Source organism: Oncorhynchus mykiss, chromosome 7 (assembly GCF_013265735.2).
Source record: "Oncorhynchus mykiss isolate Arlee chromosome 7, USDA_OmykA_1.1, whole genome shotgun sequence".
Taxonomy (NCBI): Eukaryota; Metazoa; Chordata; class Actinopteri; order Salmoniformes; family Salmonidae; genus Oncorhynchus; species Oncorhynchus mykiss.
Genome location: NC_048571.1, coordinates 16,300,347 through 16,312,946, shown reverse-complemented (window position 1 = coordinate 16,312,946; position 12,600 = coordinate 16,300,347). Strand labels below are relative to the sequence as shown.

General features: G+C 45.2%; 2 protein-coding genes across 4 annotated transcripts; both read left to right on the top strand.

Annotated features, from left to right (window-relative positions):
* The first annotated feature begins 1,333 nt into the window (after positions 1–1,333).
* On the top strand, positions 1,334–7,266 carry LOC110528880 (SH2 domain-containing adapter protein F). 2 transcript variants are annotated; one of them, XM_021611051.2, is made up of 9 exons: positions 1,334–1,712; positions 2,491–2,683; positions 2,920–3,021; positions 3,180–3,432; positions 3,556–3,719; positions 3,794–3,899; positions 4,241–4,412; positions 4,530–4,649; positions 5,984–7,266. In XM_021611051.2, the coding sequence occupies exons 2-9, from the start codon at positions 2,495–2,497 to the stop codon at positions 6,168–6,170; spliced, it is 1,293 nt and encodes a 430-aa protein (XP_021466726.2). In that variant the 5' UTR covers positions 1,334–1,712; positions 2,491–2,494; the 3' UTR covers positions 6,171–7,266. The 2 variants fall into 2 exon arrangements, with proteins under 2 accessions (XP_021466726.2, XP_021466725.2); XM_021611050.2 differs by having other exon boundaries at positions 1,335–1,712; positions 2,491–2,737.
* Positions 7,267–7,382: 116 nt separating this feature from the next.
* On the top strand, positions 7,383–11,230 carry LOC110528918 (testicular haploid expressed gene protein-like). 2 transcript variants are annotated; one of them, XM_036982769.1, is made up of 8 exons: positions 7,383–8,501; positions 9,125–9,197; positions 9,268–9,329; positions 9,453–9,519; positions 9,623–9,749; positions 9,863–10,019; positions 10,213–10,412; positions 10,495–11,230. In XM_036982769.1, exons 2-8 carry the CDS (start codon positions 9,136–9,138, stop codon positions 10,534–10,536), a joined length of 717 nt encoding a protein of 238 aa, XP_036838664.1. In that variant the 5' UTR covers positions 7,383–8,501; positions 9,125–9,135; the 3' UTR covers positions 10,537–11,230. The 2 variants fall into 2 exon arrangements, with proteins under 2 accessions (XP_036838664.1, XP_021466778.1); XM_021611103.2 differs by having other exon boundaries at positions 9,122–9,197.
* Positions 11,231–12,600: the final 1,370 nt, after the last annotated feature.

Here is a 12,600-nt window from a genome sequence, read left to right as displayed (position 1 = left end):
TGAATCCAATCGAGAATCTGTGGAAAGAACTGAAAACTGCTGTTCACAAATGCTCTCCATCCAACCTCACTGAGCTCGAGCTGTTTTGCAAGGAGGAATGGGAAAAAAAATGTCAGTCTCTCGATGTGCAAAACTGATAGAGACATACCCCAAGCGACTTACAGCTGTAATCGCAGCAAAAGGTGGCGCTACAAAGTATTAACTTAAGGGGGCTGAATAATTTTGCACGCCCAATTTTTCAGTTTTTGATTTGTTAAAAAAGTTAGAAATATCCAATAAATGTTGTTCCACTTCATGATTGTGTCCCACTTGTTGTTGATTCTTCACAAAAAAATACAGTTTTATATCTTTATGTTTGAAGCCTGAAATGTGGCAAAAGGTCGCAAAGTTCAACGGGGCCGAATACTTTCGCAAGGCACTGTAAATGTGATCTGCATAACATATCTTTGTATGCCTCGTCTGTATATTTAGACACAAAAGTGAGCATTTCACTGTACCCTGCAATTACAAATGTGACTCTGTGCATGTGACAAAAAAATAATCTAATCTAACTGGTAAAACAGTGGTGGTAAGTGTATATTTTGCATTTGTGATATTATTTTGATGTGATATGAAAGTAGAAGTATTTATGTTTCTAGAACAATACTGCAATTGAGAATCGATTCACATTTAGATGGAGTATTTGTCTGTTTTGGCTTCCAGAGCCAATTCACCAATTAAACAGAACATGTAAGGTTCTTGGACTAATGAGTAACGTTAGGCTCCTTTAGTCCAATATTGGGCTAACTGTAGGGGTGCTCATGTTACTGGGGATCAGAAGTGTCCAGTGCCAGATGCAGGTTGAAGTTGCCATGATCAGAGTTGTACAGATGGTGTCATATGCTGAGACAGTAAAGAAAGTAGGGGAAGATGTGTCAAGGGTAAGGGATCCTAAGAGGCTCCAGGTGAGTTGTAGAATTTTGCCAGTAGAGAGTGATAGGCCTACGAATGCAGTGTGCTTCAGTAAGGTTGGCTTTTTAGTGTTTATTGCTATTGCTGTCAACTGTCCTGCAGGAATAGAATGTAAAATCACAGAAAATAGGTGTTGTGGTGGCAGCTGCAGAGAAGTACTTGGGTTTACAAGATTTTAAAGCAGAAGAGGGTGTGTTGAATGGTGTCCCGTCCTCCCAGACCCTCTGCCTGGTATAGGATCAGATAGGTTCAAAATAGTGGAATGGAGTGGTGGCTTTTTTTAATGAGTGAAGGGTTGGTTGGCAATACTTTTTTTGTATTACGAAGTATAATGGATTTATACTCCAGTCCATTTGGTGGCGGTAATGGGCCATTAATATTGGATGCCAACCTCCGTTAAACCCCACCGAATAATACTTTCTTGTAGCTAGCTAACCCTTTTTATTATAGCTCAGTGAGATAACCATTTCGGACTAAAATAGTCTAATTAGTTAGCTAGATAGAAATTGTAACGTTAGCCAACTAGCTAGCTAGCTTGCTAAGTGAAATAATATTCTACAAAATGCATTTAATCTTTGTTTTAAACTGACGTAGTGTAGTTAATTTACGTTGGTGGCAGGCAAACTTGTTTTCTTCAGCTCAAGCCGAGGGAAGTTAACAAGCTAACGTTAGCTAGCTACAATTACATTTCTGTGAATTCATGGGGGGTGGACACACAATTAAATACGTAATTGGCTGACGGCCCCGATTTCCATCAAAACGTAAGTATCGTTTTTATATTATGCAAATATAAGCTGCATAGCTAACGTTAGCTAGTTAACGTTATGTCTTCAATGTTGCACCAAACATGACTAACGTTAGCTAGCTAGCTAACATCAGCTTATTATAGCTAGCCAAACATTCGTAGTAGGTAACGTTAAATCCATGACTGAGTAGCTTGTCAGTCGCTTTCCAGATTCAAACGAAATATAGCCAATTGTAAATATAATAATATGGAAATACAGTACTATATCTAAACAGATAACAAACAGTTACTACTCTCTCAAACGTTAGTTTGATGAATACATTCCAGTTCAGCTACCTAGCTTTATCTAGCTCCGATCCTCCTGTCACAAAGCAAAGGATACAAAGGTAGCTAGTGTGATTGAAAGAGTCCTTTATTTTGCTCAATATGTTATATATATGAGCCTTTAAACAACTAGGGCCCAGAGTTTTTCCTGCTCAGGTCTATCATGCCAGTCTTTCCTCCTTTCATGTCCACTGCCCCCATACCAAGCAAGTTATGTAATTCGTTACATTAGAACGTTAATATTCCTCTTAGATAAATTGTCTGACCTACCCTGATCACTTGCATTGTCCAATGACTGACTGCCAGACCCAGTGTATTATTCCCTCTCACACCCAGTCTGATGAGCATCCACTGAATGCCCGTGTGTGTTGTTTTTACTGATTCCATTGTCACGGTAAGCACATTATTGGAAGTATTGACAGTGTTAGTTAGATACAATGTAATATTCTGATTTATTCTCCTTCCCTCAGACCCATGGCAAAGTGGTTAAAGGACTACCTGAACTTCGGCAGCCGTCGTGACGCCCCCCAGCTTTCGCGTCCTGACTACACAGAGAGTGAGATCCTGAGGGCCTACAGAGCCCAGAAAGACCTGGACTTTGAAGACCCCTACCAGAGCGCAGAGAAACCACAAAATGGCTGCTACGGTGGCTGCAGAGGGACAGTAAGCCTGCATGCATTTCCTGCCTTCGCTTCTGTCCTTCCCAACGATGCAGAGGTGGGAAATGTTATATATTCTGCTGTTATTACAGCAGAGGAGGCTGGTTGGCAGAGATATAGGAGGACTGGCTCAATGTAATTGCTGGAATGGGGTGGATTTAACAGTATCAAACACATGGCTTTACAGGTGTTATGACCATGTTATTACAGGTCTTTAAAGGTTGTTATAATGTATTCCAGGTGAAGGTGGTGTCTCCCAAACACAGGCTGATCAAGGTGAATTCTCAGGAGTTCAGTCGCAGTAAGATCCCCCTGAGTCCCGTCACCATCCACCAGGAACCGGTATGGCATGACAGTTGTTGTTTTTATTGTTGATCTCCCTCTTTCATGTTCTTTGTATCCACATGATTCTCCTCATTTATGGCTGACTCTTTATTTTTTAAATATTTTTTTTACCCTTTTTTCTCACTATCCCACCCGCCCTCCATCACTCTCTTCAGGTGCTTCCCTCTGCTCCTGCAGCAGTAGGGGACTCCGACACTGTCTACTCGGACCCGTTTGATGCCAGACCAGTTCCACGGCTTAGAGCAGATTGGGAGCCTAATCCTAGCCCACACCTTTCCTTGGGCCTCAGCCCCATCATCAGTCCTACCCTGGTAGCTTTCAGCCCTAACCCTATCCTAGGTCTCAGTCTCCGTCCAGGGGACAGCAGCAGCTACATGGAACCCTTTGAAGCCCAGAGGGTCATCACAGGTTGGTTACTTTTAGCTGTTGCCTACACACCCACACATTGGACTTCACGCCTGGCTGTCTAAAATGACTGACATACTACTGAGATGCATAGACTCACAGTTAATTAATTGATTGTGTGTGTAGAGCTCCAGCAGGGCCCAGAGCGGGGCCGACCAGGAGTGGGCAGTGGAAGGGTTGTGGTTGGGATCGGAGATCAACTCTATGATGACCCCTACGATGAGAGGACTCGACATCGCCACCGGGAAGCGCCACCGCAGCAGGGGAGAGAGTTCCTCAGGGACGAACCGGTAACAATCTTCTTCTTCTTCTTCTCTGTTTTGATTTCATCATCCTCCTACATCCTCTCCTCCTCCTCTTCCAGAGAGAGGTCAGAGAGAGCAGGCTGCCCCAGGACGATGAGAGACCAGCAGAGGAGTACGACCAGCCCTGGGAATGGAAGAAGGACAACATCTCCAAAGCTCTAGCAGGTAGATATCTAATAGAGGAAAGCATCACTGAATTGTTGGGCTCTAAATACATAATCTCTAAAGTTCTAGCAAGTAGACCAGTGCTATGATCTATTCATGTGTAGGAGGCACTCAGTATATGCTGCAGTTTTACATTTTAGCCATTTAACCGACGCTCTTATCCAGAGCGATTTACAGGAGCAATCAGAGTTCAGTGCCTTGCTCAAGGGCACATTTTTCACCTAGTCTGCGCCGGGATTCGAACCAGCGACCTTTCGGTAACTGGCTCAAATCTCTTAACCGCTAGACTACCTGTTGCCCAGCTATTTAAGTAGTTGGCTAATAAAACTCTCCATTTGTAGTGAAGTTTGAGGGGGCGGAGTGGGAGAAGTCGTTAGGCCAGTCAGACCAGGCCAAACTACCCAGGACCAGCCCCACAGCCCCAGGGGGCGCAGCCAACCTTCGGAGGCCTGGTGACACCCCCCCTATCCTGGGTGAGAGAGTGGACCCCTGCCTGCCCCTGGAGAGACAGGTGTAAGTTCCTCCCCTCAACCGCTGACTCTCAGTATAATTTAAGAAGCTCCCCCTGGCCGTGTGTCACAATTTTGTGTCCCTTGCTATGCGTCACACGGTAATATGTCCCTCTTGCAGGTGGTACCACGGTGCTGTGAGTCGTGCGGAGGCAGAAACTCTACTGACGTTGTGCAAAGAGAGTTCCTACCTGGTGAGGAAGAGCCAGACTTGCCCACAAGACTACTCTCTCTCCCTCAGGTACCTTTACACACTCTCCCTCTCTCATTCTCCTGGTGTTATTTTTTTTGTTAGGTGGTTTTTCTCCACAATTTTGTGGTATCCAATTGGTAGTTAGTCTTGTCCCATCGCTGCAACTCCCGTACTGACTCGGGAGAGGCGAAGATCGAGAGCCGTGCGTCCCCCGAAACACAACACAACACAACCCAGCCGCACTGCTTCTTGACACAACGCCCGCTTAACTCGGAAGCCAGCCGCACCAATGTGTCGGAGGAAACACCTGGCGACCATGTCAGCTTGCATTGCGCCTGGCCCGCCACAGGAGTCGCCTGGCCCGCCACAGGAGTCGCCTGGCCCGCCACAGGAGTCGCTAATGCGTGATGGGACAAGGACATCCCTGCCGGCCAAACCCTCCCCTAAAACGGACGATGCTGGGCCAATTGTGCGCCACCCCATGGGTCCGGGTGTGGCCGGCTGCGACAGAGCCTGGATTTGACCCAGGATCTCTAGTGCCTTAGACCACTGGACCACTCAGGAAGCCTTCCTGATGTTCTACATTATGCCAATCACATCATCGTAAATGTGTTTTCCATATTTATCTAGGCCCTAATAAGGTGTTAAGGTTTTTTTTCCACCTTTATTTAACCAGGTAGGCTAGTTGAGAACAAGTTCTCATTTGCAACTGCGACCTGGCCAAAGATAAAGCAAAGCAGTGTGACACAGACAACAACGCAGAGTTACACATGGAGTAAACAATAAACAAGTCAATAACACAGTAGAAAAAAGAAAGTCTATATACAGTGTGTGCAAAAGGCATGTGGAGGTAGGCAATAAATAGGCCATAGTAGCGAATAATTACAATTTAGCAGATTAACACTGGAGTGATAAATGAGCAGATGATGTGCAAGTAGAGCAGAAAAGTCAATAAAACAAAAACAGTATGGGGATGAGGTAGGTAGATTGGGTGGGCTATTTACAGATGGACTATGTACAGCTGCAGCGATCGGTTAGCTGCTCAGATAGTTGGTGAGGGAAATCAAAGTCCAACTTGAGGTGTTGGCTTTGGGGATGATCAGTGAGATATACCTGCTGGAACGTGTGCTACGGGTGGGTGTTGTTATCGTGACCAGTGAACTGAGATAAGGCGGAGCTTTACCTAGCATAGACTTAGATGACCTGGAGCCAGGCGACGAATATGTAGCGAGGGCCAGCCGACTAGAGCAGTGGTGCTTATTGAAATTGTCAATTATCGTGGATTTATCAGTGGTGACCGTGTTACCTAGCCTCAGTGCAGTGGGCAGCTGGGAGGTGCTCTTGTAACGCTGCTCTCTTTTTCTCTCTCCTCTCTCTTTCAGGAGTTGTCAGGGCTTCATGCATATGAAGTTCACTCTGAGTTCAGAGAGTCGTTATGTCCTGGGAGAGAACAGTCCTCCATTCTCCTCTGTACCAGAGGTCATCCACTACTACACCATGCACAAACTACCTATCAGAGGAGCTGAACACCTGTCTCTGCTCTACCCTGTCATAGTACAGACCCTCTGACCCTTCTCCACTCATTATCAGCACCCCAACTGGCACCCTAATCCCTACGTAGTGCACTACTTTAGTGCACTCTGATCAAAAGTAGTGCACTATGTAGGCAATAGAGTGGGACACGGCTATATGTGATACTATTACAGAAGGTGCTGTCGTCTGCGGAGATGCTAACATGGCTGCTGTGGAACTGTGTGATGTTTTTCTTAGAGCGTCAACATGGTTCTGGTAGAAACCACAATGGTTAAACTGTATATGGCCAAAGGCAAATGCTGTAACAGAGCAGGTTACTGTATGTCAATAGTGTTATTGATCATCTGTCTGGCACATTGATTAGCTAGCTGTACCAGGGTGGGAGTTTCATCCAATAGTGCTATACAGTAGAACGCTACATCGCTATAGTGGAAAGCTATTATAGAAATGTGTGCTTGAAAGCTATTTCAGTACTTATATGTATGAATGCTGGTATTATACCGAGTGTACAAACTATTAGGAACACCTTCCTGATATTGAGTTGCACCCCCTTTTGCCCTCTGTACAGCCTCAGTTCCCCGGGGCATGGACTACAAGGTGTTGAAAGCGCTCCACAGGGATACTGGCCCATGTTGACTCCAATGCTTCCCACACTTCCCCAAGTTGGATGTCCTTTGAGTGGTGGACCATTCTTGATACACACAAACTGTTGAGTGTAAAAAAACAGCAGTGTTGCAGTTCTTGACAGACTCAAATCGGAGTGCCTACTACCATATCCTGTTCAAAGGCGTTTTAAATATTTTGTCTTGCCCATTCACCCTCTGAATGGCACATATACACAATCCATCTCTCAATTGTCTCAAGGCTTAAAAAATCATCCTTTAACCTGTCTCCTCCACTTCATAGACACAGATGACATCAATAAGGGATCATAGCGTTCGCCTAGTCGGAATGTAATGGGAAGAGCAGGTGTTCCTAATGTTTTGTGCACTCAGTGTAGTGTTAAAGTGTGAATGTTTTTTGGACTTTGATCATGAAAGCTAAAGAATAATAGGTAGGTTTGTTACTGTGGTGCTGTTTGTAAGGTTTTCTTGTGTTCTATGAAAATAAAGTGTGATTTTGTTTTAAAAAACCTTAAGTCTAACCCCATATACACAGGTAGAGGGAAGGGATAAGGGTTGTTCAGATAAATATATTTCCTACTTTCCATTGTCCATACTAATATAATTGCTTCGTTCTAATTGGTATGCTAGTGTTTAAATTGGAATTGCAAGAGAAATCGAAACAATACCCGCATGTGCGTTCAATGACGTCCTCATTATGAACGCGTTTCACGTCACAGTGAGTGACATGACCGATGATATAGATTCCGGTGTCACCATAGCAACCACCAGGGGTCAGTATCAGCGCAAACAAGGATAAACATCAAGGGTGCGTTCGTAAATTCACTTTGACTGGCTATTTAGGGTGTGGTTGTAAATTCAATCTGGAGTGCCAGTGTGCGCTCAGACTGCGTTCTGGGCATTCATAAATTTGTTTCGCTCTCGGAGCGTTCAGAGCGCACACTGGACGCTTTGGCTAGCAGTCAAGCACCCAAGCTAACTGGCTAAAGGTGGCTAGATTGGGTGCTTGACTACTAACAGGCTGAAATTGGCTAGATTGCTAGCTACTTCCAGACACATGAGCAGATTAGGCTTTTTAGATGTTATCTAGAGCGTTTGTGACGAACTGCTGCTGGCAACAATTTCATCATTTTTTTTGCCATCGTCTACCAACCAGTAATATTCAATGGGCGTTGCGCGTTCGTAAATTCATCGGTTATTCAGTGCTCTGGCACAAACGAGAGTTCTCTGAAATTGGAGTAGATAGCCAGAGTGCATTTACAAACGCACCCCTACTTAGATTTCAGTGCACTCTAGTCTGAGTGTATCAGAGCGCAGAATAACTAGCTAATGAATGTATGAACGCACAACACCTGTTGAATACTACACGTATCAGGAAATGTCGGCAAAAAACGTTATTAAATTGTTGCCAGCAACACAGTTACAGTCCGCCAACTCTAAGATGACATGAGCCTAGCCTGCTCTGCTTGGGCAAGTAAAATGGTCAGAGTGAGGTGTTCTCTCATTTATGTCTGGAAGTAGCAAGCAAGCCAACTTTAGCCAGTTATCTTGGGTCCTCGACTGCCGTTGTGTGGTCAGAACGCTCGGATCAACCCTGCTCCTCGGCCAGAGCGTCAACTGTGCGCTCTGAATTTACGAACGGACAATCTGACATTTTTCTAAATTTACGAACGCACAGAGCGCACTCTGGCACTCCAGAGCGAATTTACGAACACACCCCAAGTTGATCGCGAGGCAGCGACAGGTAGGCGACGTGATAAAATAACGTGATGTGTGCAAATATTTTAGGCTGCTAATCGTGGATATTGCGTTTACTTTATTAAAAACATATCTGGTTAATACAGTGTACTCATGAACTGACTCACTAGCCTATGTTATCATTGTTCAAGGTGAATTATTCCTACTGAAGTAATAAATAAAGTCGGTGGCAACTTGGCATCCAGTGCATAGTTGACAGCATATTTGAGAGAAAGTTGAAAATATTTTCTTACTAGTGGTCATGACAGCTCTTATGTCATGTTTATGCCATTGTTAGGCTATTTCCATTTCATAATGAGGTGTTATTGTCACCCCTTTGACTTTGTACTTGTCTCCCATTGAAGAAAAGGTGTGTGTGCACTGTGTTCAGAGACATTTAAAGGAAAGTACAATAAACCAGTGGAGGCTGCTGAGGGGAGAAAGGCACATAATAATGGCTGGAAAGGAGTTAATGGAATGGCATCTTACACGTGGAAACCATGTGTTTGATGTATTTGATACCATTCCACCAATTCCTCTCCAGCCAATAACACGAGCCCGTCGTCCCCAATTAAGGTGCCACCAACCTCCTGTGCAATAAACAGTCATCTTTTTGTTATGCTTCAGCAGCTCGCGTATCCATGACTACCCGGATGGTGCAACTCGCTCAGCCCAAACCCAACCTGCTCCGATTCCCTGACCGGTACTGCCACACAAACACAAACACACACGCACACGCACACTGACAGACTGACTGATTATTTTCCTTCCAGACGGTCAGTCTACTGGCTAGATGAACTCCCACCTGAAAGAAATGGCTCCCCCACCACGTTTGGTAAGATCACCCCACTCTCTTTCTGTCCCTATCCATTTTCACTCTCTTTCTGTCTCTATGATGTTTGTGTTGTGGATAATTGACTTTATAATGACCTTTTTAATGTTACTGTTTTTGTTGTAGAGTTGACGCCCCACTGGTCCCAGCTGTGTGGCAGGAAGCAGCTTAATTCTGGGTTCGAACAGAGCAGGTGCGACTTCATATTGTGTCATAATGTTGTACAGTATGTTAATGATGTGTATAATGCATGATGTCTATGATGACTATTGATGACTCTCCTCCTCCCTCTCCAGATCATCTCCCCAATGGGAGGTCAGTGTAGCAGCTCTGAGTGCCTATCCATCCAATAGAGTGTGTTCTCTGGCTTTGCCCCGCCTCCCCACCGCAGGCTGGGTATCTGACCGCCCCCTACTGGCCTCCGTGAGCACTACACACACACACACACCTCAATGTATAACCCTCTCTATCTGTGTCTCTCTATATCTAGCTATCTCTCTTGTTTCCTCTCTTTGTATGTGTCTCTCTCTCTCTAGCTGAGCAGAGCAGTGCAGACTGCAGTAGCCAGTCCTAGGGTCTGCCAGTTGGCCTGTCCCAAGCGGAGGCAGGGTCTCTATTCGCCCCATTCATCCAAGACCTCACTGGCACCCCCCCACCCAGCTGCAACCTCCTCCCGACTACAGCTCCTCGCCAGTAAGACCCTTAGGATACCTCGTATTTACCTCAGACAGTAACGTTTAATAACGGCCATCCAACTACATTGCAAAGTAAATGTGGTGTTCATTTTTAGCCTGAAAATTGTCGCTACTCTACCTGTCTCGCGCACACTCTCTCTTTTTCCATTACTCTCTCCGTCTCCTTCCTCCTCCCACCTCCCCTCTCCCAGTCCCTAAGTCTGACCACCCCCAGTATTCCCAGGACCGTCCAGTCATCTGGCCAGTGCCGGGGCCAGTGAGGAAGGCAGTAGCCAGTGAGAGGGTGCAGGTCCTTTCACAGCCCAACCAGCGGAAGGCGCTGTTCCAAGGCTACAACCCGTACACGGTTACCCTAGCTGCACGCTCCGCTAGCGCCTCGCCGCGCCTACAGGTGAGCTGTGTTTCTCTCATTTACTCATTCATTTAAATAATTTTATAAAAATGTCATTAGTTTGTCTGTTTGTTTATTACAGGAGCTTTGTCTGCCCCTGCCGCGGAAATGCAAGGGCAAATAGACGAATGCATCTCATCTCACACCTCTACAGTACCTCCAGCCGCCTCTTCTTCAGATACTCTGTCTCCTGTACAGCATGTCTATGTCCCTGATCACCACGGCTCCATAATAAAGACCCTCTATGATCTCATTGAGGCATGTTGCTGGGTCTTTGTTCTGGTCCAACGGGGCCGCTGGCTTTAGAAGGTGGATTGTTTAGTGCTGTGACGTTCAACAGCGGGCTGATCATTCAACTGAACTGAAGTGACTTTTACTATCACCAAAGGGGAGTTGTCACGGACCTAGAATATTACAACATACATTAAACATAAAGAGAACCACCTGAATGTAAAAGGGTACCTTATATCTTTTACTGTGTAATTGTAGTATGTGACAGATGTAGGAAACCTGAAAAGGGATGTAATATCCTTTACGAATATTCCCTCTCCTGTTAACCCTCTACTGCACATAGTTGCACTAAGGCAACAGAAAATCATTTTGACCCTACAACCTCCCATGTGAATTGTTTTAAATTGAACAATCCAATGAGGTGCAGAAGTTGGTATGATGTATCAATTTGGGCAGGGAACTTCTTCCAGGAAACAACAACCCCTTTTCATGGTTTTATTTTTATTTTTTTTTATTTTTTATTTCACCTTTATTTAACCAGGTAGGCTAGTTGAGAACAAGTTCTCATTTGCAACTGCGACCTGGCCAAGATAAAGCATAGCAGTGTGAACAGACAACACAGAGTTACACATGGAGTAAACAATTAACAAGTCAATAACACAGTAGAAAAAAAGGATAGTCTATATACATTGTGTGCAAAAGGCATGAGGAAGTAGGCGAATAATTACAATTTTGCAGATTAACACTGGAGTGATAAATGATCAGATGGTCATGTACAGGTAGAGATATTGGTGTGCAAAAGAGCAGAAAAGTAAATAAATAAAAACAGTATGGGGATGAGGTAGGTAAAAATGGGTGGGCTATTTACCGATAGACTATGTACAGCTGCAGTGATCGGTTAGCTGCTCAGATAGCAGATGTTTGAAGTTGGTGAGGGAGATAAAAGTCTCCAACTTCAGCGATTTTTGTAATTCGTTCCAGTCACAGGCAGCAGAGAACTGGAACGAAAGGCGGCCAAATGAGGTGTTGGCTTTAGGGATGATCAGTGAGATACACCTGCTGGAGCACGTGTTACGGGTGGGTGTTGCCATCGTGACCAGTGAACTGAGATAAGGCGGAGCTTTACCTAGCATGGACTTGTAGATGACCTGGAGCCAGTGGGTCTGGCAACGAATATGTAGCGAGGGCCAGCCGACTAGAGCATACAGGTCGCAGTGGTGGATGGTATAAGGTGCTTTAGTGACAAAACGGATGGCACTGTGATAAACTGCATCCAGTTTGCTGAGTAGAGTGTTGGAAGCAATTTTGTAGATGACATCGCCGAAGTCGAGGATCGGTAGGATAGTCAGTTGGTATCCAATTGGTTGTTACAGTCTTGTCTCATCGCTGCAACGCCCATACAGACTCACACAGGGACATTCTATGAGCAAAGGGAGCCTAATGGAGCAGTTGGATCATACCCTCTGATAGTGAGGACAGTCAGCTTGAGGACAGTGACAGCGAAGAAGAGTGGACCCCAGAATCTGGTTGGATAGGCAGTGAAATACTAGGTTATGCCCAACTTGTATTTTCTTAGGAAAAGAGTGCTTGTTTCTACTATATTTCACTTAATACATGTTCTGTTTCTGATTTTCCTTTGTGTTTTAGCCTACCTTTATGGCACAGCGTTGCCCTGAGGCAACAAAAACTGATTCATTCATGCTGCAGTAGTTTGTGTCCGGGGGCTAGGGTCAGTCTGTTATATCTGGAGTATTTCTCCTGTCTTATCTGGTGTCCTTTGTGAATTTTAGTATGCTCCCTCTAATTCTCTCTCATTCTCTCTCTCTCTTCTCTCGGAGGACCTGAGCCCTAGGACCATGCCTCAGGACTACCTGGCCTGATGACTCCTTGCGGTCCCCAGTCCACCTGGTCGTGCTGCTGTTCCAGTTTGAACTGTTCTGCCTGCGGCTATGGAACC

Bases quoted from the DNA above. Each gene is read 5' to 3' on its own strand.
- LOC110528880 (XM_021611050.2), top strand. From the start codon at position 2,495: ATGGCAAAGTGGTTAAAGGACTACCTGAACTTCGGCAGCCGTCGTGAC. The intron at 3,900-4,240 runs GTAGATATCTAA...CTCCATTTGTAG, and splicing joins CATCTCCAAAGCTCTAGCAG to TGAAGTTTGAGGGGGCGGAG. The intron at 4,650-5,983 runs GTACCTTTACAC...TCTCTCTTTCAG, and splicing joins GACTACTCTCTCTCCCTCAG to GAGTTGTCAGGGCTTCATGC.
- LOC110528918 (XM_036982769.1), top strand. From the start codon at position 9,136: ATGACTACCCGGATGGTGCAACTCGCTCAGCCCAAACCCAACCTGCTC. The intron at 9,198-9,267 runs GTACTGCCACAC...TTTTCCTTCCAG, and splicing joins CTGCTCCGATTCCCTGACCG to ACGGTCAGTCTACTGGCTAG. The intron at 10,020-10,212 runs GTAAGACCCTTA...CCCCTCTCCCAG, and splicing joins CCGACTACAGCTCCTCGCCA to TCCCTAAGTCTGACCACCCC.